This window comes from Rhea pennata, chromosome 14 (assembly GCF_028389875.1).
Source record: "Rhea pennata isolate bPtePen1 chromosome 14, bPtePen1.pri, whole genome shotgun sequence".
In the NCBI taxonomy this organism is placed as follows: Eukaryota; Metazoa; Chordata; class Aves; order Rheiformes; family Rheidae; genus Rhea; species Rhea pennata.
This window is the reverse complement of record NC_084676.1, coordinates 9,935,851-9,962,989: the sequence shown is the minus strand read 5'-3', so window position 1 is coordinate 9,962,989 and position 27,139 is coordinate 9,935,851. Positions and strand designations below refer to the sequence as shown.

The following is a 27,139-nucleotide window of genomic DNA, read 5'->3' as shown; positions in this document are numbered from 1 at the left end:
TCCCGTGCCCCGGCAGAGGGGCCGCGATGCCCGGGAAGGGCCCGCAGCCGGTGCCGCCCCTGGCTCTTGCGAAGGCAGCGCTCGCGGCCGGCCACGCAGGGCCGGCCCGGACCGGGGCCCCGCGTCCTGCAGCCCAGCACCGCCGGCAGCACCCGGGGCTACAACCCCACTCCGGAGCTTCAGGCATCAGAAGTTCACGGAGGGTTTGGGAGACAGATGTTGTTACAGCCTCGACCCCTTCCAGATGACCGAGACGGGCCAGGACACTGGCAGTGGGGTCATGCAGAAAAAGCACAACTTGCTTGTGCCCGACTGGTCTGTGAGCACGCCACACACCCAGCACACAGGCACATGGCACGCGTGACACCTCTTCTCCGCAATCCCCCAGCAGCCCCCCGAAAGCGAGTCCAAGACCAAGCCCGGGCCAGCAAAATGGACAGGCAGATGCGTCTTGGAGAGACGGAGCTTGTTGCAGAGAGCAGGCAAACCGACCTCTCCTGAAGCAGCTCTGCCCTTCGCCTACCTGTCCCCAGCGTGGCCATCCCTTCCTCGAGCTCTGGGGTGCAGCATGATGCCATGGCAGCAGTGGGATGGCACCAGCTCACTGGCTGAAGGCCCTCGTGCTCGCCTTCGGCTGAGCGGAGGAGAAGCAGGCAAAAACGAGCAGCTAAAACCAAATAACCCTGTTTTATTAGCAGTTAGTTCAACAGGACCTTACATTAGTGACCAGGAAACTCTGATTGCAACCCAAATGGACCGGGTTTGAAAAGGACCACATGGAGAGGCAACAGGAACGGTATAGCATCCTTCCCCCCAGCCCTCCCTCTGCCCTGGCCATCCTCTGTGCCCCGGGGATCACTAGAGTTTCATGCAAAAATAAAACGGTGGGAACTCTCGCTCCCAGAGGGGCCCCCTCCGCCACCAAGAACAAGACCGAACAACGGGAGCGGAAAAGCCTGGCGTTTCTGCCGCTCTCCCCCTCTGCAGCCCTGAATTTGCTCTCAAGCCAAGGGCAGCCTGTTGCCATCACTGCCGTGGCTCTCCACTGCTGCTCACCTCTCAGGGCATTCCTGCAGCCAGGCAGCAGGAGCAGCTGGAGGGCTCCAACCATCTTCCTCAAGAACAAGGGTCAAATGCACTGCCAGGAAGGGGCAAGTCTCCCTCAGGCCGGAGAAAGCACTTGTCCTCCCTGCCCTCCCATCTCCCTGTACCGTACCACCAGCCTGTGGCAACTGAAGGCCTTCAGCTTCTCCTGCAGCCACGCTATAGATGCCTTGGAAGTGGTTTGAGAAGCGCGCTGCATTTTGCCAGCTCTGCGTGCCCCTGCGAAGGGGAAAGGCAGCCCTTTGCCACATCCCTAGCCCAGCCGCTCAGCGCAGCTATGGGCAGGAGAGGACGAAGGGAGCCATAGGGATGGACAGCAACTGCTCAGCTGCCCCACGGCAGGGCAGGCATTAGGCTCTTTATCACTCCTACAAGGGTTCTGCAGCACTTGGCCAACAACAGCTGCTCCTTGCACAGTTCTCATCACTTCTTTTTTTCCTAATGTATGAAAATTGTTGGGCTCTTGGGCTGGAGAGCAAAGTCCCCCGTTCCACCCCCAGTCTGCCACAAAGGAATCACCCACAGGGCTGCCCTTCCCGAACCTTTGGCACACACATCCGAGCAGCTCCATCCGAAGTGAAATTTGGGCCCTTCTCCGTGTAAACTCATGACGGCTCAGCATTGGCACTGCTGCAGCACACACAGACAGGCGCTCACACCCATACACACAGGCACACACACACTCACCCTCGTGCACATGCTCTCCCAGGACAGCTAACGACGGGCGTGTTTGCAAGCCTCAGTGACGAAACACTGGCAGCAAAAACCAGAGCACGTAGTGGGGCACTAGGAGGGAGACAGGAATAGGGCTGCAGCTTCCGTACGTCACCATTACAAGTATAAAGATGTGTCTGTCTCCAGCTTGGAAGCCAGAGCAAGAAACCTTCCCATTTCCCCATTGATCTTTGTCCACTTCTTGTGTAACAAGTAAGGAGACTAAATAAAATCCTAGAGGTTTAGGTACAAATTCTGGCGCCAAACAATTCCCTGCAAAATAGAACAAAAAACCCTCCCACCCAATCCAACATTATTAAAATACTTTAGCTTTTAATATTCAAGAAGTTTGAAGTTCTTGGCATCCTTCTGACTGCCGTTATCCCAAAATCTGCCTTGTCCACAAGAGCCCGCTCTGTTCAGAGCCGGGGTCCAGAGTGCACCGGAGAGCACTGGCTGCCGAGGTTGCCAAACAGCCTCTCGGCTTTACCACAGAAAATACCACGCGTGTAAAACACTGCAACGCAGGATCAGGGGGATGGGGCGCATGTCGTCCGGGGAACTGTGCCGGGGCCAGTTCTCAGTTCAGTTCTCCTGGTTGATAGCTTTCCCATCACACTGCCCACGGACTGGGAATAAGAGGTTGAGGAGATTAAAAACAAATAAAAATGACAAAAAAAATACTGCCCAAGTCTTTAAAATAAAAAGACACTTTTTTCTCAGCTCTTGATGCTAGATTTTGGGGGAATCCAGCAAACCACTGTTACACACTGCTGTTTCCTGCTCTTGGGTTACATTGTGGGGTCACTTCAGGCTTTGGCTTTCCAACAGTTCCTTTTCTCTGCTCCAGACTAGCAAAAGTTATCCTCAAGGTGCCCAGAGCTGCTTCTCTGTCATCTGACGAGGAGGTAAAGAACTGCTCTGATGCTGCTCTCAGGCCCAGGGGAGTTAGGACCTGTGCCAGGTACAGAAACATGGAATTTGCATCAATTCCCCATTTCCCCATCAGAACAGGATGATAAATGACCTCTATGACAAGCCCAAGAATTAAAAAGGGGAAAGAATGGATTTGGGAACACATGGAGAGATCGTAGTGCCGGGACTGCAAAGTCAGGCCACAGCTCGCACAGCCTTGGGCGCAGCCGTCCCCCTCTCCGCTCAGCAGCTGCTGCGGGCTCCTCGGGGTCTCCCTCGAAGGTTGCAGCTGAGTATTGCTCAGAAACGCTCCCCTCCTCCGCGGGTTTGCTTCGGTGTCAGACAGGAGGCCTTCCTTGCAGCCTCGCTCCACTATTGCTCAGGATGGCGGCAGGCAGCAGCTACCTGGTGTTCTGCAGCTCCTCCCGCAGCCAGGTGGGCAGTGTCTGGCCCATTTTGTACAGGAGCTTGGAAAGCTCTATGTTATGGTCCCTGTAATAGTCCCGCAGGAAAGCTCGCGACTGCAACAGGAGGAGAACGGAGACCACAGTTAGTGGGTCACAGACAGCATCACTCTGGATCAGACCCTGCTGCCCGACACCTTCCCGCTCTGCAAGATGCCCAGCATGACCCTTCCCTGCTCGTTTCCACCCTGCACTGCAGCTGTTTATAGGGCATGGTACCAGCAATGCAATTGTCCCACCAGGTTTTCTGTGTACTCACATCTGAATCCATCTCAGGGTATTTCCTTCCTTTGCTTTTCCCCAAGCATTTGGTTCTCCCTCCTTCCAGAAGCTGACACCAGAATCCTTTCTTTGGATCAAACCTGTGAAACAAGACCTAACTTCACCCCTTTTGTTAATCCGAGTACAACCCACTGCAGCCTCAACCAAGACCCTTCTGCACTTCCCCACAGCATGCAGAGATGCTGTCTGACATGACCCTGCTACAGAGATGCTGCCCCTTAGTTTGCAGTATTTCAGTGCTCTAGAGCAGCATTTCTCCACCTATTTTTAATCTACAACCCAACTAACATCTCATTATTGACCAACTTGTACAACAGGTTTCATACACAATCACACAACAAGAAGCCTGACAACTTTCATTTATTACTTGCGTTTCCCTGCTATGTGGAAGCATGAGGGCCTACATGGGCTTTATTATTATTTTATGCTGCACCTTCACTCCTGGATGTTCATGGGAGCCCCACAGCACCTGGCTGCAGCCTTAGAGAGGCCATATATACAGACAAGACAGCAAGGCCAGCACAGAGATGTTGCTGTTTTTCTAGGAATTCTGAAGGCTTATGCTTTCTGTGACAGGCTTTAACATCCGAAAAGCTTAGAAAGGGATGACCATATTGAAATAGATGCATATTCTTCACTGTCATAATTAGCAAAGTGACCAAAAAGTAATGAGATGCTGCCCCAATGTGCAAAGCACCCGTATCAGCCCTCCTCCAGCTCAGCCTGAGCTGTCCCCAGAAGCAACCACCAGCCAGTCCACACTCGCTGTCCCCACAAGAGAGACATCACAACGCCCACATAGGTGCCATACTGTAAGCAGTAAGAGTATCTCTCTGCAGCAACTGCATGGGATGCCAGGGAGCCAGAGCTCAGCTCCCCACAGGTACCTACACCAAGTATGAGGCAGTATCACAAGTGGACTGAATGCACCCCTAGAACTCAGTTCTCAACTGCTGGTGCCCAGATGCTGCTCCTGCATTGCCCAGCATGACACTGCTGTCCCCACTACAGCAGAAGGATAAACAAAGTAAAGTGGGGTGTTTGTCAAATGGAAAATGGTGGCTGCAGTGCTCTGCAGCAGTCACCTGTAAGAAATGCAGCTTTATGGCTTTGGATAAACATGATCCCAGGAAAGAGCAGGCTTCCTGCAGGGACTTCTCACTGTGTCCCAGCAAGTAAAGGCTTCTTGAAGCCATAGCATTAAATCTGAATGCAGCTACCCTAGACAGCAACATAAACCTCAGCAATCAGGAGCTCCAGTTCTGGCCTCAGGCCGACACAGGTAAAATCCTAGTGTCATCAAAATCAGCGGGAGCTCTGCTACGAAATTCCAGGGAGGTACTCTTACTTCTGGTGCTGTACTGGGCAGCTCTACGCTCTTGGTTTTCCCTCATGTAAACCTGATACAAAAAAAGAGATTCCCCTCCCTGTGCTATGGGGAATGGCAGATGCTTTCCTGATTAAAGAGGAAGAAGAAGCTCTGGGAGGACTCACGCCAGGGTTTTGTGATAATCGATGAAGTTAGTCACGCCAAGGAATTTCTGGACTGTTTCCATCACTTTGGCAGGTTCTGTTCGGAGCAGTTTGCCATCCAGCACAAGGATCTGCAAGGAGCGAAGCAGAGCTGTAGGGTCCAGGCCAACCTGTCAGGTAACAGGCTAACAGGCCAGCTCCTAGCCCTAGGTCTCCTGGCACATAACATCACCTTTTCTACATCTTTTGCCATTTGAAAGCCAAATTTCCCAAAAGCCTGCACATGGTCTCCTTTTGGATACCAACAGCTAACATGCCCAGGTGTTCCCTTACACTAGGTGTTCAGGAAAAAAAAATGCAAATAAAATCCAGAGCCATGTTTCATCCAGGATTGTGTTACAGTAATTATACCAGGACCAGACAACTAACAGTCTTTAGAAGATTACATGATAGTGGAAAAACCATTCGGAGACTGGGCAGAATCAACCAACGTGGCGCACAAGCTGCCAGCAGAGCACCTACTCTCCCTGTCTGCGCAGGTCAGTGTGCCTACGATCTAGCCCTGATTTCCCTTCCAGGCAGCTCGAAGCAATGGAAAGCATTGCCTGCTATTCTTGTCCCACTCTGCTCCTCCAGTACCGTTGGACAGGGCAACTCTGAAGGCCACACGGGCACCTGAGGCCTGAGATTGGCTGGTGACAGGCAAGCCCATAGGTGCTCCCTTCACCTGCTTGGTCCAGTACTCCATGCCAACCATGCCACTCAAATCCCTCTGTGCCACCACCAAGCATGCTGAGCGTTAGGATGGGATTCATTCGACTCCCACCTGGAGCTCTGTGGACTGCCACAAGCTTCACCACACCTTTTTAATATTGCTTAGAAGAGCCCTTGTGCAACAGAGGAGGGAGTCCTGGTGGAAGGAGTTTGTGGCATCGTCACACCCTTGCACACTCCTGGCCTTACACACTGAGACCAAGACATCTTCACGCCTTGGCCATAATCAATTTCAAACTAAAAAGGCTTCCTTTTTGCACAAAATCTCCCCTCCATGCCTGCCTGAAGTACCTTTGCTCCTATCCGAAAGGTCATTAGGGTACAAGAAGAGAAGCTGCCACTGTAGCACCCTCACAGTGGACTTTGTGCCCAAGCTCCTTTCCTCCTCCTGTCCTTGCTTGGGAGAGAAGGGCTCCCTTGTGCTGCCAGTCCTATGAGTGAGGTGCCACAAGTGCTGTCCTTCATACCTGGTTGGCATGGTAGTTGTTCAGCCAGCGCTCGATGTGAGTAGCATACCAGCCTGGGACCAGGCAGCGGTTCTGCAGGGTCCGGAGTTTAGGAGCAGCCTCAAGTCCAGCTGTGATTACCTCATGGAAGGTGTATTTCAGAGCAACTGGGTCATCGTGAGCTCGCTGATGCTGTCAGACACAAGCGAGATGGGTTTGTTGCTAAGGCAGTCCAGACTGGAGGCCAGTGGGCCTAGAAATCCCAGGCTGTCCCTGAGGCACAGTTTAGCATCACAGCTCCTCAGACACCATGCCATGTGTTTGCAATTCTTATTCAGCTCATTGTCAAGAAAATGTTCCCCTCTTCCAGGGGCCACCCCAATTCCCAAACCAAGCTGACAGCAAGGGAAGCTCCTGACTCAACAGGACATGGGAGGCTGGCACTGACGCAGGGAGCCAGTGAAGCTGGGGGTGAGCCAGAGGCAGGCAGCTCACCTGATACCAGGAGTAAGCTCGATCTGCAGGGTTGATGAGGATTGTGATGACCTTGGCCTTGGAGAGCAGGGCTGCAGCCCGCCTGGGAGCCACTTCTGAGTCAAAGTAGTTGGCACTTTTTTCAAAGTAGAAGTCAGAAGTGGTATTGGACGGGATAGGGAAGAACTCCATGTACCTGTTGGGAAGGCACAGCGTAAGGCAGGCAGACGGGGACAAGGAGACATCCTTGCCATTCTCCTTTGCAAGTGACATTCTTGATCCCCTGCACCAAGCACTAAACCTCTAGCTCTGACGCATGCTGCCTAGGGCTCTGCAATCCCCTCCACCCATTCTGGACAGCCAGGCCTCACCAGATTCCCCAGGAAGGCCCAGAAGCCATGGTGTAGCCAATACACACAAGCCTGGCTTCTGCCAAGAGCAATTCTGAGTCCTGGCAAGCAGCCTTTGCTTTCAGAATGACATCTCAGGGATAAACTGTGGCAGTGCAATGGCCTGTGGGCAATGTGGCTGCCACTACAGCCAGTCTCAGCAGCACTGCAGGCATCCAGGGTAAGGTAAACTTTGTGATCACCAGATAGAGCTGGGACAGACACCAGCAAGGGGGAGAGCCCACATGGGATTCATTTCACCCCACAGTGGTCAAGTATCCCAAGCTTGTCTTCTCTTATGTTTCCAGGGAGAAATATTCCCCCTGTAACACCCCTGGAAAGCTGGATGTCCACCTTTCCCTGCTGATGACACAGCGGTGGACCCCACTTTTGACTAGACCCCAACTTTGACATCCACTGCTTAGGCCATGCCACAGAGGCATCTAATCAGGCAAAGCTGCAAGAACCAATTTTGTTTTATCACATCATAACTTCATCTACCCACTGCTACTTCTATCTTCAGTTAAAATCAGGTTCCCCTCAGCTTCCTAGTTAGGGGTCCAGAGGCTGATAGGAAACCTCACAGCAATGCTACTCCTGTTCCCAAAGGAACCGGTGTTCCCACCCAGGCAGCTCAGACCCTGTGGTGGGGAGATGCAGGCAGACCTACCAGTCAATGCCCTTGTGATAGTTGTGTCCGTTGAAGAACTGTATCTCCTCAAAGGTCTCTGAGCTGGGGTAGTTGCTGCTCAGATCTGGGTGCATCCCCAAGAAGAGATAAAGGGCAGTCGTTCCTTCAGACAGAGAGAAAGCAAGAGCTGACTTAGGACAAAACTCTTCTTGTTTTGCTTCAGGCCAGCAGGGCCATCGATAGGCTCTTTGGGGTGGGTGCAGGGGACTTGGCAGGCCTGCCAATGAGTTCATGGCACTAAGAGTGAAGGGAAGTACCTGTTTTTTGAGGCCCAATGATAAGGAGTTTTGGGAATCGGTCACAGGTCTTTTCTTTGGACCAAATGTCTTTGTGCCGCTTGTCTTCACAGGGATCCTGAAGCATAGGAGAAGAAGATTAGAGACAGGACAGCATATAAAGGACTTTGTGCCACTGCTCAGCTGCCTTGAGGCAAGAGCAGATACATAGGGAGGTCACATAAAGACTGGGCTTATTTCCAGATATATAGGACAAAACCTTTCTTGGCACAGATGGACTGCCTGCAAAAATCACAATGTGAAATACCACTGCTTACCCATAGCATCACAGGGAAACGCAGTTTGACAGGGACCTCAGGAGGTCACCTAGTCCAAAGTCCTACTCAAAGCAGGGCCAGCTATGACTTACTTCCCCCTCCCCACTCCCAAACTTCTGGGCTCCCCCCATTCCCTCCACACAAGACTCTGGCCCACAGCACACCTGCCACAGAGGGTCCTTCTCCTCAGAGAAAATCTGAAAGTATTTCTGAGCCAGCTGCACAGGTGGTAGTGTCTGCAGTTTCAAGTTGGTCCAGGAATTGAGGAAGCGGACCAGATGTTTGAAGGTGTACAAGCCCAGGCGGTCGTTGCCATAATTGGACAAATGAGTCATGAAGATGCTGATCTGAAGCAGAGAGGATGGAGCAACGGTTAGAAGACCCCTCACCCAGCAGCCATCCTGCATGTTTCACCTGACAGGGGACCCTTCAACCCTGGCTCAGCACTTTGCTTGCCTACAGTGGTGCACAGGGAGGGCTCTGCACAAGACACCCGCCGGCTCATTCCTGAGTGCCTGGGTGGCAGTACTCACAGGGTTAAGGAGCACAGTCAGGAACAGTTCACCCCCATTGATGATTTTGTCCAGCTCACTGGATCCACCAGGATATTCATTGTAGAAGATGGTGTGTGTGAAGAGGCCACAGGTTTGTCGGGGCAGTACCTGGTGGAGGGGAAAGACATGTCTGGAGTAGGTGAAGGAATCAGAGCAATGTAACAGCCACACAGCCTCCTTCAGAAATCTAGGGCTAGATCTTCTTTCTCTCAAACTAAAAATGGCCCCAAAGTCCTCCAGTCCCTTAAAGGCCAAGATCAGCTCTCCCGCCTCTCACTCAAACCTGGGTAAATGCTCTCTGATGGAGATGGGCAGATGGAGCAGATGGACAGATGGAGCAGACATGCTAAAGACTCATCACAACAACTTCCTGTGTTGCAGGACTAGCAAACACAGAGTGATACAGTACCCTCAAACCAACAGCCTCCTCCGGCCGGGGCCAGAACAGCTGAGCCATCCAGGAATGACCCATGGAGGTTTTGGTGGGGGAGACAGGAGAGAAGCATCAAAGACAAAACCTAGCCACCTACCATGATGCCATTGTGGATGAAGCCACGACGATAGCGAGCAGGTTTCAGGTGGGGGTACTCCTCTGTGCTTGTGACTTTGATCGACCAAACCTGCTTCCAAGCTTCGTACAACTGCACGTGGACGGGATACACGCCCGAGTGGTGGGGGGCCACCGCATATCCCATATCAGTGGGAATACCATGTTCCTGTGGAAAAGAGGGCAGGAAGCAGGTGACCAGAGAGATCCCAGAACCTGTGACCTCACAGCTTGATCCAGACACCCTCAGGGATGGTCTGCTCCCAACTACAGCTAGTCTCTTCATGTCTCTGGACAGCAACCAGGGCAGAGCTGTCTCTGCATATCCTTTCCTAACAGGGATTTTCTCCAGAAAGGGGAGCCCAGGACCAGATACGCTGTGTGGACACTTGCTCCTCTGCTCCACTTCAACTGTACTCATCCCTGCCATTTCTGCTTTCATCAACAAAGCAATGGCAACAAAGCTTTTTGTCAGAGAAGGTGCTGATGCATTTATATAGGAGTGTAAATTTATATCTAGAGACATGAATCAAACACCCTGGAAAGTCTGATCTGGACATCTGCCTATCTCTCCCAGCACAATTAGGTACGGTCCAATCTATCTCTTGTTAAGCACCTCCAGTTAACAGGCAATTAATTCAAGTTAGCCTGATAATCCATCTGTTAGGCCATGGATCCAATTATTAATGCTGGATCTGGCTTTATTGGGCTCGGAGGCAAGACAAGTGTGAGTAAATCAGTCACAGAACGATTTAGAGTTGATGTTGGCCATATCCAGGCTTAAAGAGGACTGATGATACCTAACCAAACTTAAAATCTATCCTTATAAAGCAAATGGGTCCCTCAATAACTTGGCCTGCAGAGGGAGCTTTAATCAGCCAGAGCTTCATAGTACAGGGCCACAGCATTTCTGATCTGGCTCTGCCACCCCGCATCAGTCAGCTTCAGTGCAGCATCGACCACAACAGGCTAACCATCGAACCTCAGGCTTGGTTAGAATCCAGCACACAAACTCTTCCTTTTGTAGAGCTGAGCGTTTAACCTCTATATCCCTCCTAACACAGCACTAGAGCAAGCAGCTTGAACCCACCCACACAATGCTGAGGATGAGTGGGCACCACTGTAGCAATACAGTGAGAGCGAGCAACATACTGACAAGGTCCTCCCTTGGACAGCACCAGGGGAACTCTCTGCCACAGGATTACAGCGGTTGGTGTGGAAATCTTTTTGTTCAGAGTACTAGCATATAAGTGCATTTTCCCACCCTAATTTTTCCACAACACAGGATTTTTCCACAACACAGCTACAAACACAGGGTGCAGAGCTCCAAGCCTCAGAAAATCCCCATTCCAAATTTATAACCAAGCAGAAAGGAGGGGGGAGGATTTCTTCAGGCCTTCCTCCTACCTGTCCTTCAAACTCCAGCCTACATACTTACACATTCTGCAGAGCAATTTACTCCAAGCATAGCCCCAAGTATGGCTTCCCTATGACATATCTCCAAGCCGTGCAGTCATCTCCTGCTGCCTCTTTGCAGGGTAACACTGGCTCATGTGAGAGGGAGGCCTCCTCTCCACATCACTCGTGCAATTCACTGCGGCCGTTCTTTAGGACATTGTCATCATTCTCCTAATCCGCGGGAGCCTCTGAGGCAGCCTCCTACGCAGGAGCTGGCAGGCAGCGAAACACGGAGAGAGGCTCCAGGGACTGCTCCTTTGAGAGGTCGTGCTGCACAGGCCCCACAGCAGCAGGACATCCCCAATTACACACGCAAAGCAGGCGAACAGGGAAGGGCACCAAGGGGATGTGACTTAACACCACCAGCTCCCTCTGCTCTGAAAAATAGCGACCATTACCTGAGTCCCCCAGGAACTAGACCTCTGTCTGAGGAGGAAAGAAACAAGCCAAGGGACTGCAGGAGGTCAGGTCATCGCCTTTGATTTCTCAGTCTGTGAAAGCCTCTATCTCCCCCATCCCTCATCCTTCCCCCGTGCCAATCAGCCCCACAGGTGGCATCTTACTCACGACAGCGAATTTCTTGTTTAAGGTCATCTGCTCCGCAAGAACCGACTGGTTGTGGAAGAGGTGAGGCTGCATGTGACTCCACATGTGCGGGAACCACCAGAACTCCCTCACGTAGGACAGCAACAGATCATCACCTTCATCCTCAGCATCAGTACCTGTGGGGTCAACCTCACCATCACCCCAAGGCAGGCAGAGCCACAGAGCTAATGCCCAGGTCAAGGGCACACGTGAACACTCCGGGCCAAGGGGAGGGTTCAGGCACTGATGGCCTGGACATCAACACGGGCTAAGCACTGTGAGGGGCTCTCTCAGAGTCCAGGAGGGTTCCTGGAAGTGAGTCACCTCGTAGAGCCTTCGCCACGCTCTCTGGCTGTTGGGCAGGCTGTTGGCTTTCCAGCACCCTTGGGCTGGCCTTAGCATTTTGCAGTCTTCTCCCCGCTCCCCAAGACTGGCCTGAATTCAAAAGCTACACAGCGCAAATCTCTCCCAAACTTCTCAAAAACTTGGAGTCACACAGTGAGACCAGGAGCATCTTTGTCCTTATCCAGGGGATGAAGCTGGAGCCCCTACTCACCCAGGCTGCCACAGGCCCTGTTATATCCACCCCTCTGCAGAGGGCAGCGGGAGCAGAAGGCATCTAATGTGGCTTGGCAGCCCACTACCTGCCAGAAGGTGAGTAACAGGCTGCTCAGGAGAGAAGGATCCCTCAGTATCTCTGACCAACTCTTCGCTGAGCTCAGGGCAGCCTCATGTCTCCCACCTTCCCTCTTGTACTTCCAAAAGGGGTAGCAATATTCACTTTACCTGCTCTGACTGCCACAGGCCTTAGAGCTAGACTGCAGACCTCGAGAGCATCAGCTGCTCTGTGGTAATGCAGAGGTAAACCCCCTCTCTGTGACTGACTGGCAGAGGAATGACGGTGTGGGTCAGTAGGTGTGACCCTGGGGAGTCAATCCACATGCCTCCACCAGCTGGTATGGCTACTGCTGACAGTTTGGGTGGGCATGAGACCAAGGGAACAGCAGGGCACAGACCTTGCCCTTGCAACAACACGTCGTATCAGTAATGGGAGTTTGGCACTAGGAAAAGGCTTTCTACCTGGGGACCCTCTTGCAGTCCCACTGTTGGTCTGTTTGAACACCAGTTCCTGCTCTAGCATCGACAATAACACACCAATGTCTCCACTGCTCACAGCAACGCAGTGGCTGTGCTGAGTCTGGTGGCAGAGATGCTTAAAATAATGCCCTCCATACCTGTGTGGAAGAATTTCCCTGAGTATCCCAGGTTGAAGGTGAAATTCGGGATGTGGGTGCGCAGCTCATTCTGAGTGTCAAACAGCGCCTGAGGCACAGGAAGAGAACACAAAAATGTTCTTGGTACACAGCAGGAGAGAGCTTCTGCCAACAGGCCTGCAGCAAAAGCACATGCCAGCACTAGGAGAGCCCATGAGACTTTCAGAGAGGGCTGCTGCAGCAACATCCCAGGGAAGGGGTTCCCACTGCCAGAGGACGCTCTGAGGGCAGGAGAAGTCACGTCTGGAGTAAGGAGCACGTTGGACCATGCACAATCTCCCAGTCTTTGCCCCAGCCCCATGCATCCTCTACCCATTCAGTCAGGACGTAACAGCAGTACCTTGACATCTTCCACCTTCATGCGAGTGCCTTCCTTGCCCACAAAGATGTCATCAATGTCCACCAGGATGTAGCGGTCAAGGGGCAGGGAGAGCCTCTTGCCCGTTAGGAAGGAGACAGAGTCCACAAAGATCAGTTTGTGCAGCCAGAAGTTAAGATTGTTGCCAAAAAGCACCCTCTGGATGCCATCGTGAAGACCAAGGTCTTGCATCACTGTTGTGTGTAGTGCTGCATCCACGCTCATGTGCGGTATCGACTCTGCTGACTTGGTCTTAGCCAGGAGGACTGGCTCGTAGGTGGAGTGGTTGGACTGGAAGACTGTCCAGTCCTCCCCTGGGAGCACTCCCTTCTCCACCTCGCTGGGGCGCGTGATGTACAGGAGCGGTGACTTGGGGTTGATGCTGCAGTCCTTCAGCGCAAGGTTGGAGTGGAGAAAAAGGGGGAAGCCCTTCAGCTGAGCACTCAGCAGGCTGTTCTCATTGGCCTGCAAGGGGAGAAATATAGACTAAATCAGGAGGACCAGAGGCAGGGAGAGATGCCATGAACAAAGGACAAGGGAAGAAATAAGAAGGTGGTATTTAAAGACACACTGAGGGCTGTGCAGGTTTTCTGTTCATGCCTCCTGGCTCACCTCCCACTGCTGTGCTCAGACAGCCCCATCATGTGGCCTGGCTGCTCAGGAACACCATAACCCAGGCAGGGGCTCACCAGAGGGGGAATCAGAAATACACAAGTCAGGGAAGAGGCAGCTCATCACTTCCTCCAGAAGAGCTCTTGCCCTGGCCCAGCTGTGCAGCTCTCATTCCATGCTCTGGAGTGCCAAGTTCCCTCCCCTCTTCCTCTCCCAAATATGCCAGCCTCCCCCACCCGCAGCCATCTGCAAATCCTGCATTATTCATTCCATCTGCAACAACTTAACATGGGAGCTTCCCCCAGCTCCCTTGCCAGAGCACAGAGGCATCAGCACTCTGGGTCTTTCCTAAAAGACCACCATTCCAGATGCTCCCCTTGGCCAGTGGTTCCTGAAAGCCAGCAGACTTTTTATACATCTGGATGTGGGCAGACATTCATACTTACTCACATCCAATGTGCAAAGGTCAACTGGGCTGCAAACCCTGGGAAGGGAAAGGGCAGGCAGAACGGTTCAGTCAAAAAAAAAAAAAAAAGAAAAAAAGAAAGAAAGAAAAAAAAAACACCCTCAGCCATTTCTGAAAGCCTAAACTGGGTGCAGATGCTGCTTCGCAGGGATCCTGCATCACAGCTCTCATGGGAAACAGCAGGAGACTACAGCAACTCTACAGGTCACCTTTCCCAACCCACAACTCGCCAACAAGCCGACAGCCCCCACAGCCAGCTTAGGACAGGATGACAGGCAGTGGAGGGCTTGGTAGCCAAGCAGGCAATGCAGCTCCCACCTCTCCCACCTGCGGACTGGCCACCTGCTGCAACGAGCTCCAGAGAGGAGCTTTGGTGCTGCTCTACCCGGGCAGCCCTCGTTGCGTGCTCTCCTCGTCTGGCAGGAGGGGACATGCCACGTGTCTGCGGGGAGCAGCCTGTCCAGCAGCTCAGAGGTGCCCCAGGCATTTCCTCGCGTGCCAGCCCGAAGCCTCCGTCAGAGCCCTTGCGCCCGCATACGTGGGCCCCCGCTCCCCTGGGCCACAAGGCCTTTCAGAAACAGCTGCAGAGGCTGGGTGGGGGCCAGCGGCCGCGCCGCCAAGCCTCCCTGCTTTGCTGGCAAGTTTCGGAGGCGAGAGCGGGTCCCGTAAGCCCTGCTGCTGGCTCACAGCTGCCGGCGCAGCGCTCCCAGGCCAGCTGTGGGGTCCCAGCCCCCTCCCCATCCGTTTCTGCGCTCCCTGCTCTATCTCCCCAGTCAGGACTGGAAGTATTTCATGCAATATAGATTTATGATCCTGCAAAGGGACAATTCTGGGCTGACCTTGTCCCTATGTCAACGCCTGCAGTCATGTGGGCTCCCATCAGAAGCCTCTTGTTTACAGCCAGCCTTGCTTGGCCCCTCTACCAGCTCCAGCACTAAGCGAACCCCAGCGAGGGTCATTGCTGCAAAACGGGAAATTAAAAATAACTGGACTGAGCACACTGATTCTGTGCCGTTTGCTCCAGAGTCCTGCTGGGGTGCAAAGTCACACAGAGCAGCACACACTAGGGGCAGGAAATAGAGGGACCAGATGAAAAAAGTTTAAAGACACACTGAGCGCTGCGCTTCCAAAGCGCCACCGTGCCCAGCAGGAATACAGCCATGCCCCAGAAGCCCAAATGCAATGGCCTTTTGGAAAGCAAACTCCTCATGGAGAAGCGAGTGCCAAGGCATTTGAGGCCCACATCGCCAAGAGGAAGGATGGACACCTCCAGCCTCTGGGGCACAAAGTGCCCAGCACAGCCTCCTCCTGCCCGTGGCCCCGACAGGATCTCCTGAGCTGTGCTGGCACTGAGCCCCTGCGGGTGTGCACGCAGGACCCCAACACCTTGGGGCCTTTACGGCTTCTGTCTGCCACCAACCCAGCAGTGTCGGCGGCAGCTTCTTCCCTCAGGCAGGCAGGAGACCGCGCAAACCACCCTAGACGCTAGCTGAATACCCAAGCCCTGCAAGCACTTCCTTCTCGCCACAGGGGCGAGTTTGTTTGCGTAGAAACAAACCCACCCTCTCTATGAGGGGAAGACACCCACACCATTGCAGGGATCAGTTCACCCTTGCGCTCCAGCACAGCTTCTGGCCCCGTACCTTGAAGAACCCGATGATGCCCACGCCGTACTCCACGCAGTACTTGTCCAGCAGCTCACGGTTCCAGGCATCCAGGTTGACGTATTTGAGGATGTTTTCGTAAATGATGAGTGCAAAGCGTCCCCGGTCCTTGTCTGTCAGCGTGGGCATGTCCCCTTTCCCTGGGGCAATTTCTGTCCTGTATTTGAAGCGGCTCGACTCCAAAATGGCCACAATCTCTTGGCCCAGCTGAGAGTAGAGGCTTTCCACAAACACCAGCACCAAGGGGTCCGTGCGGGAAGAATCAGCCACCTTGATGGCCTTCAATGGAAGCAAGCGGGAGGGAGCAACCTTGGGTTCATCACAGTCTGGCCCTGGCACATCCCCAGAGGGCTCCAAGCTCCTTTTCCACCCATATAAATAATACGCAGAGACAAAAACACTGAGCAGGCAGAAGGCAAAGAGCAGGAGTAGCACAACCTGTGGAGATACCTGTCGGATACTCCTCCGGACCCTTGACAGCACAGTCATCCTTGCATCCGCAGAGCAAATCCAGGCCCCTTTCCCTCACCCACTCCCCTCCCCTTTCAAACCCCAGGGGAGGGGAATTAAAAAAAAAAGTAAAAGAAAATTGAATAATAATATTAATAATAAATTAAAATACTAGCAGGCCACATGTGCACGTGCAAGCTCTCTCCCCTCTGACAGTCCAGTGTCCCTCGCCGTCTGCTTCATGTCACCATGGCAAATCCATTGAGAGTCCCCCTTTAGAGCCGAAATCCCTGCAGCAGCATCCCAGGATCAGCACCATGGCCTCAGAGGGGCGAGGGGATGGAGGGCGGCAGCGGCGGCACAGCTCTCAGTGGGCACGTGGGCATGGCAGCTCTCCGGGGTGCCTCAGTCCTGCAACACTGCTTCGTGCCCTGCAAGAGAGAGAAGGGCTTGTGAGCACAGGAGTGATCCCGGATGGAGGGTTTGCTTTGATATCTCAACGCTCTGAACACTGATGCCGTGTAGCTCTGCAGCTTTTATTTATGCAAGTGCAATCACTCTAGCAGATCCCTTAGTGAGCTCGCTTGCGTGCCAGGACTTGCAACGAGAGCGCCTCGAGCTTCCGGCACTGCTGAGAACAAGGCAGGGAGTGCCTGTGTGTGCACACGTGCCAGGACACCCCAGCTTCAGGGAGCCCAAGGCAGAGTATCACCACTGGGGTCTTAGTCGGGATGCCAGCGCTTTGTGCGAGTCCCCATCCCTCCACAACACGGCTGAGCCCTTCTAACAAACGGCTGCTGCCAGGGAAGTCCCACTCCTGCCTTCCCCGTTACAAGTGTGCAGCCCACACCCTTTTATTTTGCATGGGCTCCAGCGCTCATCTGATTCCTCATCAAGTACACTGAACTCACAAAATATCCGCTTTCTCCCCCGCCTTTTTGCTGGGCTCATTTCCTCCGAGTTGAGCAGGCTCAGCAGGGTATCCAGTGAGAGCCAGATCGCTGCAAGGAAAGAGGTAGGAGCGTGCAGCGGCAGGAGCAACTGGGTGAGCCTTTCAGCAACTGCAAGGCACAGGATTGGCCCTGCCTGGCTTGCAGAACCCCCCGAGCCCCACGGGAAACCAACAGCCTCCCAACGGGCCAGGGTGCCACGGAGCCCCTGAGCAATCTGCACAGTGCACTGAGCAGTGCTGCACCACATGTGGACGGCACGTGGGGCTGGGTGGCTTTATGTGGGGGGCAGCAGCAACAGGCCAGCTCCCAGCTCCCCTTCCTGCCTCCCTGCGTGGCCTGGCAAAACTGCTGCTAGGCACTGTATTTTGAGGGGGTTTTGGAAGGGAAGAGACTGAGGCTGGAGATCCCATGGTAGGAGGAAGCAGGAGGCTGGAAGTGAGGGGATGGGGGACTTCGAGCACAGCACAAGGACCTATGAACCTGCTGTCACCCGTCCTTGCAAGAGCAGTGCACAACCCAGGAGAGCAAAGCGTGGGGGGCTGCTGACAGCCAAACCCACTCCAAGCAGGCCACAGAGCAAGACCAGCCCGCAGAGCCGCCGACAGAGGAGCCCCCAGCCTCGCACTCCCCGCAAAGGCAGGCGGTCTCGACAGACGCTGGACTGCTCACCTCCGCCTAGCGCAGGATGCAGCGGAGCCTTTGCTCCAGACCACATCTCACTTTCAGTCCAGCCTCAGGGTGTCTCAGCAATCTTTCCCGAGACGCTAGAGACCCACAATATACAGATGTGGCTACTGAGGCTAAATGCAGCCCTGAAACCCTTGCTGCCCGTGTACTGCTGTGCAAGGGCACAGGGCAGTCCCCAGGGCAAATGCCGCAACAGGAGCCTTGTCCCATACCAAGCAGCCCCTCTGGCCTGCGGGGGCACCGCTATCCTCCTGCCCCAGCATGGCAAACAGTGTTCCCATCTCTGCAGAATCACTATATTATTTAAAAGTCTCACAGTCATTAAAGGCACAGACAAAAGTAGAGCGAGACAAATACTTCAGGCCAGACTGCAATCTCATTTACACCAGGCGAAGCGCTGAAACAAAAGGGAAGCTTTCCAAATTTACTCCCACGCTGCCAAGAGCAGCATCTGGCCAGAACCCCTTCACAGGGAGACACTGATTTATCTGATAACAGAGGCACGTTCCGAGTAGTGAGGGGTTTCTAGGATGCTGGGGGAAGCACGGCTTCCCTGCACATCTCAGAAGTGCCGTCCCCTGCAAAGGCCCTCCGGCAACCCGGGATAAACAATCCGGCGGATATGCACGGTCGCAGGGGAGGGATGCGGGCAGCCGGCCAGCTGGCAGCCATGAGGCCGAGCCATGGGCCAAGGGGGGAAATTCCAGCCAAGGTCACTGAGACAAAGCCTTCCTCGGAGGGAAAGGCCAAGGCAAGCGAGAGCGTCCACGTGGAGCCTTGGGAATTTTTTTCTTCCCCTCTTGAAAGGCCCACCGAAAGAAAAGAAAAAACTTGCATGGAGGTGAAGCCGTGAGGGAGGGGAATATTGATAAAATCAGTGCATTAAAAAAAATAAACAAATAAGGACTCTCTCTTCCTGCAAATCTGGCTAATCTCCCCACGGGCAGCAAGGGAGGGAGCACGTTTGTGGGGGCTCACTGCCCCCAGTGCGGGGGCTCACGGCACAGTCTCCAAACCCGCGGCAGAAATCCCTGCTCCTCGCTGGGAAAACACCTCTGCAGAGAGGTCTGCGCCCTGCTAGGGGCGCCGGAGGCTGGCGGAGCCGCCGCAGCGGGGAGCCGCCGGCTCGCAGCGCGCTGAGCGCGCCGGCTGGCCAGGGGGTTCGGGCTGCCTCGCCTCTGCTTTGGGGGAAGGGGTTTGTGCAAGCGAAGCATTAAACAGGGTTGGGGGAGGGATAAAAATAGAGCGCCGGCGCTATCCCGGCCGCAGCAGCCGTACGGGAGAGCACCGCCGCTCCCCCCGGCCCGGCCCGCGGCTCAGAGCTGCCCAGAGACAGCCCGAAAGGGCAGCCCGGCCCCCTCGCATTTCGCACCTTAGCGGGGGTCCGGGCTATTCATAGCTCCTCGTGACTCCCGCTGGCACGGCCTCGCAGGCCCTTCCCGAAGCACCGGCCCCGCTCCGCAATCCAGCCCGGCCTCTGCCCGCCGCAGCCTCCGCGCCGGCCGGCTGCCCCCCGCGCACAGAGAGGGCCGCGGGGCCACCCGGGCGCTGCGCGGCCGGAGAGCGCAACGGAGGCTCCCGGCGCGCGGCGCGGCCGCCGAGGGGCCGCGCGAGCCGCCGGCCGCCGCACAAACGGGATCCGGGCCGTAACGCAGTTAAACTCTGTTGGCAGAAAAGTAACGTGGATTACACACTGCGACTGTGCGGAGTAATCCTGTCACTGCTGCCCTCGCCCGCCTCGAGCGGGGCCCGCTCGGAGCCCCGCGTCCTGCTTCCCAAGCCTCCCGGCGGCCTTCGCCCGGCCCCTCGTCACCCCGCTCCTGGGGACGGGCCCTCTTTCCCCTTCACCCCAGCCGGCCCTCGGAGGGACACCGGCCCCCAGGGCAACGATCCTGCCCTCGTGCAGCCAGAAGTCAAACTCAACGGCCGTCTCTGCAGCAGCAGCAAGACCTGCTCCTGGCTGGGCCAGGAGACGGGAGCAGCTGGTGCCTTCTTGTAATCTATTTTTTTTTAGTTTTTACAGGTCAGCGATCCCCAGCTGAGGACAAGAGAGGATGCACCTTTGCTCTTTGGCCGAGGGAGAAAGGGCAGCTCGAGGCTTTCCTCCTCAGCGTGGGACTCACCACCCTCGTTTTTTCCTGCCTTGCTGCATTGCATTGCTTTCCCGACCTACGTGTTGCAGGAATATTTAACCCATCTCAGTGACGCATACTTCAGATAACTGACCTTCCAAGGCAGCGCACCCTGGCCCCCTTAGGGGACAGCAGGCTCCACTTATCCAAGACTGGGCTCTCACTTTGCTCGGCCCTGATTGCTCTTCCCTTGATTCTTTATATCTCCCCTCCACTGTGTCATTCAACATGTCGCCTCAACAGGGCCAGGCCCCAGCCAACACCCCTCTTGGATATTTGACCTCTCGAGGATGGCATTCCAGGTGGGAATCTGGGGCAGCACAGTTTTCCAGGTCTCTCTTGCAGCCCAAGTGACACAAAAACACAGGGGCAGTCCAAGCACAGCACGGCACACACGCAGCACACTGCTCTTGCAGAAAATCCAGCATCTGCTAGGACTCCTGTACCTAGGAGGACTGCCTCCAAAACCGAGCAAAAAGCATGCAGTAATTTGTGATGAGCACTCACAAATAGCTGTAAAAGCTTACAAAGAAAAATAAAGTGAGAAGGTTTGTACATGTATTAGGGAAACTCTTAGAAGAAACAGTGGCATGACAACTCACTCCGCAGAAGACAGGCTCTGCCCGTGCGCAGCCAGTCGAGGGTGCGTCATGCCATCAGAGACTGTGAGCCAGTGCTGACACCAGCAGTTGGATGCCGTCTCCTTGCTGTCGGTGCCAGCGGGTTTATACCTCCCCTCAGATGCCTCCTGCCATGTTTCAGCAGTCTAGGATTCATGCCAGACCCAAGCATCCTCTAGCAGCTGCTGCACAGGTCTCCTGCCCCAGCTTTTCTTGTTCACTGGGAGAAGAGCCCTGGAGCACACCAAGGCCAGTGTCCTGCTTCCTGGTAGGCACAGGAAGCACAAGCACTGCTGGAATCCCTCAGGCAGTTGAGTCCCTACAGTTAGTGACACCCTCACATGGACCAACACTAGTGAGCAGACAGGTGATACCCTCAGCTGCCCAAGCCCCAGCTGCCAAGTATATCACATCTCACGGGAACCAGAGCTGCCCTGAACTGAAAGGTTCAGAGAAAAGACCAGCAATAAGAGCTGCCCGAGGTTACGTTTCTCCCCTTGTGCCTCTGTTGTAGGCCCTGCAGAGCTTGTTGCACTTCATTTAATGCCAGGGAATCCCTTTCTGCTCTGCAGTGCCTCCCAAACCACTCCTCTAAACCAAAGCTCCTCACAAATGATGACTCTGTCCCCAGGTGGGGATGAGGCAAATTGGCAAAGGGAAGCGAGTGGGAGAATTGCTTCTCCAATGCACAGTTGGCTGCAATTGCCCCACGAAAAACGGCTGCCAAGTATTTCCCACAAGGACATGTGCCAGGCAGGCCCCAGTGACCCTCTTCTTGATAACAAACAGCCTAGCAGCTTCCTTGCTTCCTTCAAAGAAGGAGAGGCTGGACACAACCTCAGGCAACCTTCCTGCCAGCTCACTGCAAACCCTCCTATCCATCCCTGCTGGCACTTGCATCATGGAGAGGGGAAGCAACAGCTCTCAGCAAATTCCTCTGCAGAAACATGCACTAATAACACACTTAAAATCTCCACAGTATTCACCAGACCTTTTTTTAACCATTAAATGCCCTTAAATAAGAAGCACATGGGGACTTCGCTTTTATAGCTGTGTGCGCACAGAGAGGCTCTCTTCGTGATTATCTGTCCCTAAGGAAAGGAAGAGCCAAGAACACTTCACGAAGCATCACATCCTGGATATGCCATCCCATTCCTCCTCAACTTCTTTCATCAGTTAAGACGGTAATGCTTGCAGACCCACCCTCCTTCCTGCACGGCAGTCACAAGCCCTCGGCACTGACATCCGAGTTCCCATAGTTACAGGCGGGGAAGTGACAGCCAGCAGATTTAACGTCAGTGCATGGAAAGTCAGGAATGGAGATGGCTGCTGACAGGCAAGATTACACATCTATCTTCAAACCACCTGCAGCAGAGACACACGACAGACGTAGACATGGAAGGAACGGGGCCCTACAGTTGTATCACCTTCTGTTTCCAAGTGGCTTTGTTATCCATCTTGTTTTAAGAACTTATAATTATGGTTCTGTGCAGTACATAATAATCAGGCCTTGGTTTGTTAAAATAAAGGTTTAATTCCTAGTTGGAATTTTCCACCTCTTTGCTACACACACGAGTTGGCTACTTGATGGCCCTCATGCAAGATGACCTACAAAAGCCCTGAGGTTTCTAAGTGTCCGTCCACAAAGGTCCAGCCAGCACGGCACAAGTAACTCCAGCCAGAGTAGTTTGGGTGATTGGTTTCTTGCCCAAGGGCATGGCCAGGAAAGGAGCAGGCACAACCTCAAACGCGGTCCAGCTTGCGCCACTGGTTCCTGTGGACACGGCCTGGGAAGCTCCCAGCCCCCGTATCAGGGTCAACCCAAGCGAGCCCCAGTACAGGCAGAGACTGCAGCAAGAAGGTGCCCAAAAAATCAAACCGGCAAGCAAGAGCTTTCCTGCATTGGAGTCACTGCATCTCCTTCTGGAAACCATCCCTGGGGTCTCTTGCACAAAACCCAAGAGCAGCCAGGTGCTCTGACCCAGGTGCCAGCGGCACCACAAAGCAGTGCAATAAGCAGCAGCATGGGCTTACCGAGTCACAGATGTTCCTTCTCACCCTCTGTCCTGCCCCAACCCTCCATCTCTCTCTCTTCTGGGCAGATGTTGTCTTTCAGTGGGCCTCTTCGTGTCCATGCGTGCCACGTGCTGACTCCTTCCTCAGCACAGCCTTGCTCACTGCCAGTGCAGATTGGCTCGCTCCGCTCTGCGCCTGCTCAGGCTGCAATCTCCTGCACACTTCATCAAGCCAACCCCAATCCTTCCCAAATCCAATCCCCAGAGAGAGCATCTCCGGGCAAACACAGGACTCCGAATGCCTCTCATACGCACAGCCCGCACCTCCCTTTCTCCCACCACTACGTACATGGCCAGCCTTTGGCAGGTCTAAGTGATGTGCGCCAGGCACAGAGCAGCTTGTCGACTGGTTTTTCACTCACCCCTTTGCCCATAAGATAACTGTCAGGTTGATGTGCCACTCTTCTCACCCCAAAAACTTTCCACCAGTGCTAAAAATAGCTAGTGAGGCTTCACTCTTTAATTTTTTCTCAATTTCAATCCTCCTCTGCCCCCAGGGAGGGAAGCTGCCACATAGTTAAAGCGTTAACGCAACTCTTTCCCGGGCAGCATGCCAGCACAGCAGCAAGGTGCCTGCAGGACCCTCGGAGCAGCCAGGTGTACAGCCGGGACCCGAGGGAGACGGGCGTCCCACCCCAGCGCAGGCCTGCTCCAGCCCCAGAAACCAGCTGTGGAGGCTCAAAACATCCAGGAATCCTGCTCTACTGGTTCGCTGCAAGGGCAAAACGCAGCTTCACTTCTCTGCTGGCGGCAGGAACAGGAGCTGCAACACAGGCAGAACAACGAGGATTCCAGGACGATGCTGTGGGGTGGGGATGCTGCCGCTCAGGGTTTTCCGTGCACGAGCAGGCCCTGGAGAGCAAGGGAGCCCGTTTCCACCTCCCTGATGGGCTGCAGGCAGGTGGCATCCATTACAACCCAGGAAGGAGGGCAAGAGACAGCATCAGCGCACACACAATCCCTTTGGATCAATAAAGCCACTCGCTGGACCCTTCCTACGGTCATCGGGTGCAAGCCAGGGCAACCAGATCGCTTCTAGCCAGCCTGCACCACTTCCAGACAAGCCCCCCAACCCACGAGCAGTGGTCCGATAGCTGATAGCTACACCTGTGAGAAGGAAGGTACACCAAAGCCCTGGGGGTGGCGAGTGCTTTGCCACCGGTGAACAAGCGCAGGACACACCATAAAATGTAAAGGGAGAACATTTTTAAACAAACCAAAACAAAAAAACAAACACACACCTTTGCGGCCAGGATTTATTTCTGCTGTTTCTTATAACCACCTGAAATACATAAAAGATCATGAGGATCCAAAGCTGAGAACAGTCTCGGTTATGCATCTGAGAGTGCAGGACAGTCAGTTCCCAATGCAAGTATAGGCTTAGACCCAAGAGCACTGAACAGAACAAGTTCTAAGACCCACAATTTTTCTGTTATTTCTAAATCAAAAAGGGAAATGATGATAAAATGGAAGGAAAAAAAAAACATAGGACCTGGCAAGGTGACAGCAGGAGTCAAACTTCCTTTAACCTGATTTTTAGAAGCTGCTCAGGTGGCTTTTAAAACCAGAGTGGTTATTTAAAAGACACCTGCTGGAAATTGCAGTCCCAGCGCTACATCCGGACATCAAGCCCCCAGAAACACCTTATTTTACAAACAGCTGGGGATGTCTGCAAGGCACTGTAATACAGACCAGCAGCATCAACCAGAGCTGCATTTAAAAGACCACAGGAGAAAGAGCCCCTAAAAGAGCCATTTTCCCTTGATTTCTGAGAAAACATCTATCCCACCTTCTCTCAGAAAAATCCCTCCAAGCTCAGAGAAGATCCTGCTTTGCCCTGCAGCCTGCCAGCCTTGTCATGCTACTGAGCTCACGCCTGCAGCTGAACCTGCCGGTCTGACAAACCCACCTCCGTTCACCATACAGATCTGAGTGCAGGAAAATCTCTTGCCTTTCCAGTCTCAAAGACAGTGCAAGCAAAGCTTTTGAAATGCAGTTGATTTTTTTTTCCCCTGGGGCGATTACAAAGTAAAGTACGAAAAAGGTGGCTTATGAAAAAGAAAGGGTGCAGGTGCAGGAGGAGTGGAACAAAAAAAAAAGAAGTTTCCACGAGGAAGTGCACTGCATGCTGCCCTGACTCGGTTTCCAGCCGTACGGCGCTCCATCACTAGACTTAGTGTGAGCACTCTTAATCTGGGAGCCCTGACAAACAGAATTAGTATCAGAGCAGCTTCCCCGGCAAGCCCTGCCCCACGTGGCCATGCCGCCCTGCCTGCCAGCCCGCCGGCTGTCAGGGGGAAACCCAGCCATGCAAACCTCGCTCCCTCCATCCCTCCAGCCGCCCCTCATGGCAGAGCGAGTCTGCTTCCCAGAGGGCTGCGCGCAAGGGAGGCCCAGGACAGGGTGACTTGCTGCACTGGGGGTGCAAGGGGCAAAAGGGACCATCATGCTCACCTCCGAGTACCAGCAGCTCCCTTCCTGCCCGGCTCCATGCACAGCATCCCTGCAGAGACACATCAGCCTTGGAGCAGCTGCAGCTCTGCAGGGAAGACCTTGGGGAGCAAAGAAAGCAGTGCAAATGCTACAGGAGACTGGAGACTGTCAACCCAAGCCGTGCTAGCAGCACTCCACCAGAGCCAGCTGAGCCCTCGCTCCCTGGGTGGACAGAGCCTGCAGGGAGCACAACTTGGCACTGCGAGGCCAGCGAAGCCACAGCCCTGGGAGCGCAGTGAGGACACCTTCACCCTCCCCTGTATCTCTGCAGGGATACAGATTGACTTCATCTTTCCAAGAGCTCTTACACACCCTGTAACAATATCCCCTATGCAAAAACCCCAAGAGGACCTTGGCACGTATCAGTTCAAAATCGAAGACCTGGAGCCAGCCCCGACTCCACTTAGATCCAAACCTGCCAGAAACCATTTCTGGCAGGGCTCGGCTGGCCCAGGCAGACTGGCAGGCACGAAGAGCCTGACCGCACCGCAAGTCTTGCAGGGTTGCAGGCATTTATCCAGCAGTGCTGACAGCAGCATCTCTGTGGCACAGGCAGGGCAGCCAGTTAAAAAACCAAAGGGGAACCGCACGCTAACTCCCCACAGCTCAATCTGTGCCACAAAAGGGAAGCTGGGGCACAGCCACCCTGCCCCGGCCTCACCAGCCCTGTGCTAGCAAGAATAAACCTGCAGAGGCAAGAGCTTTGATTGCAAGAAGGGCATTACTGCAAAGACGCAGAGAGGCAAATTTAATCCACAAATGTCTCAAGTACCCAATTTCAGCCAGTCTTGCTGCGAGCTCCATGCCACCTCACTACCGTTTTACTGTCTGCAATTAAAATCCAACATAGTTGGAGGGGAAGAGGAAAACAGTTAAAGACTTTTCCAAAATCCACTGTCCTTGCGTTCTGGAGCCTGTGGTTTTCAGCTACTCGGACTTACCAGTCAGCAGAGCCCTGCGAAGGTCACTGGCCTGGGGAAGGCAGGAAGAGAGAACAGAGACACGCTGCAGCCCCGGAGCTCAGCGGCAGCACTGCCTGGAGGCCGGGGCAGCGAGGCTGAGCGCCTGCTCCTTGCCAGCTCCCTGGCATTACTGCACTGCCACTCAACGCAGCGAGGCAGAGGCAGGCACGGGCCAGCCAGAGGAACCTGCACTGAGTTTAAGGCAGGAGCAGCATCTGAGCAGAGTCTGGGACATCAAGGAAGGATCCGTGCAGCAGGCAGAAATGCTGCTGCATGGCCTTGACAACCAGGCAAGCAGGTGAATTTTAATAAGTTCGCTCAGCACGCGCCTGACTTTCGAACGGCCCATTCAAACGCATGTTGGGCCTCCAGTGATGACTGCCCAACGTCACCCCTGCTTCCCCAGTGCTGCACAAACACAGCCATCCTCACAGCCCTGCAGCCATCCTCTCCCAGCTCTGAACACTCCCCAGGGAACTGCGGTACTATGGCAGGAGAAACACTGCATCGTCACTCACCATCCACCCAGCTCCCTGGGCTCTCCCCAAACCAAACTCTCCAAGCTGTCTGCCTCCTTGTACCAACACATGCTCCTGCTTCCATGCCTTTCTGCTCCAGCCAGTAGGGTACCTGCAGCACCAGCAGCTCTGGGGTAGGGAGGTGAAACATTGCCTGCATTAATTGGCCACTTGGGATTTGTTTATTCTTCTCTCTCAGAACAAAAAGAGGAGAAACACTATTAGAAAAGGACTAGGGGAGGGAGTAACTCCCCCAAAGCAGGCTGGCTGCCCCAGCAGGCTTGGAGAGCTGCTGGTCTCTCCCAGCTGGAAGGGCCAGGGAGGCACCAGAGGGGATGGAGAGGGGATGAAGTATCTCTGTTACCACCCTGCAGTGCTTTCCTTTTAACCTCCAAAGGGATTCTTTTAGGGTGTAATGAGAGGATTAAATACAAACAAGGTAGTGCAAATGA

General features: G+C 54.1%; 1 protein-coding gene across 2 annotated transcripts in view; it reads right to left on the bottom strand.

Annotated features, from left to right (window-relative positions):
- Positions 1 to 668: 668 nt before the first annotated feature.
- The window catches only part of NDST1 (N-deacetylase and N-sulfotransferase 1), a 41,882-nt gene continuing 15,411 nt past the window's right edge, over positions 669 to 27,139 (bottom strand). For both annotated transcript variants that reach the window (XM_062587332.1, XM_062587333.1), the window contains exons 2-15: positions 15,777 to 16,678; positions 13,038 to 13,520; positions 12,659 to 12,746; positions 11,406 to 11,560; positions 9,364 to 9,549; positions 8,813 to 8,941; positions 8,444 to 8,626; positions 7,984 to 8,080; positions 7,706 to 7,829; positions 6,668 to 6,842; positions 6,194 to 6,364; positions 4,974 to 5,083; positions 3,457 to 3,559; positions 669 to 3,254 (exon numbers count right to left, since the gene is read on the bottom strand). In XM_062587332.1, coding sequence (XP_062443316.1) covers positions 3,135 to 3,254; positions 3,457 to 3,559; positions 4,974 to 5,083; positions 6,194 to 6,364; positions 6,668 to 6,842; positions 7,706 to 7,829; positions 7,984 to 8,080; positions 8,444 to 8,626; positions 8,813 to 8,941; positions 9,364 to 9,549; positions 11,406 to 11,560; positions 12,659 to 12,746; positions 13,038 to 13,520; positions 15,777 to 16,286 — 2,634 coding nt within the window. In that variant the 5' untranslated portion in view covers positions 16,287 to 16,678 and the 3' untranslated portion in view covers positions 669 to 3,134. The remainder of the gene's footprint in view (positions 3,255 to 3,456; positions 3,560 to 4,973; positions 5,084 to 6,193; positions 6,365 to 6,667; positions 6,843 to 7,705; positions 7,830 to 7,983; positions 8,081 to 8,443; positions 8,627 to 8,812; positions 8,942 to 9,363; positions 9,550 to 11,405; positions 11,561 to 12,658; positions 12,747 to 13,037; positions 13,521 to 15,776; positions 16,679 to 27,139) is intronic.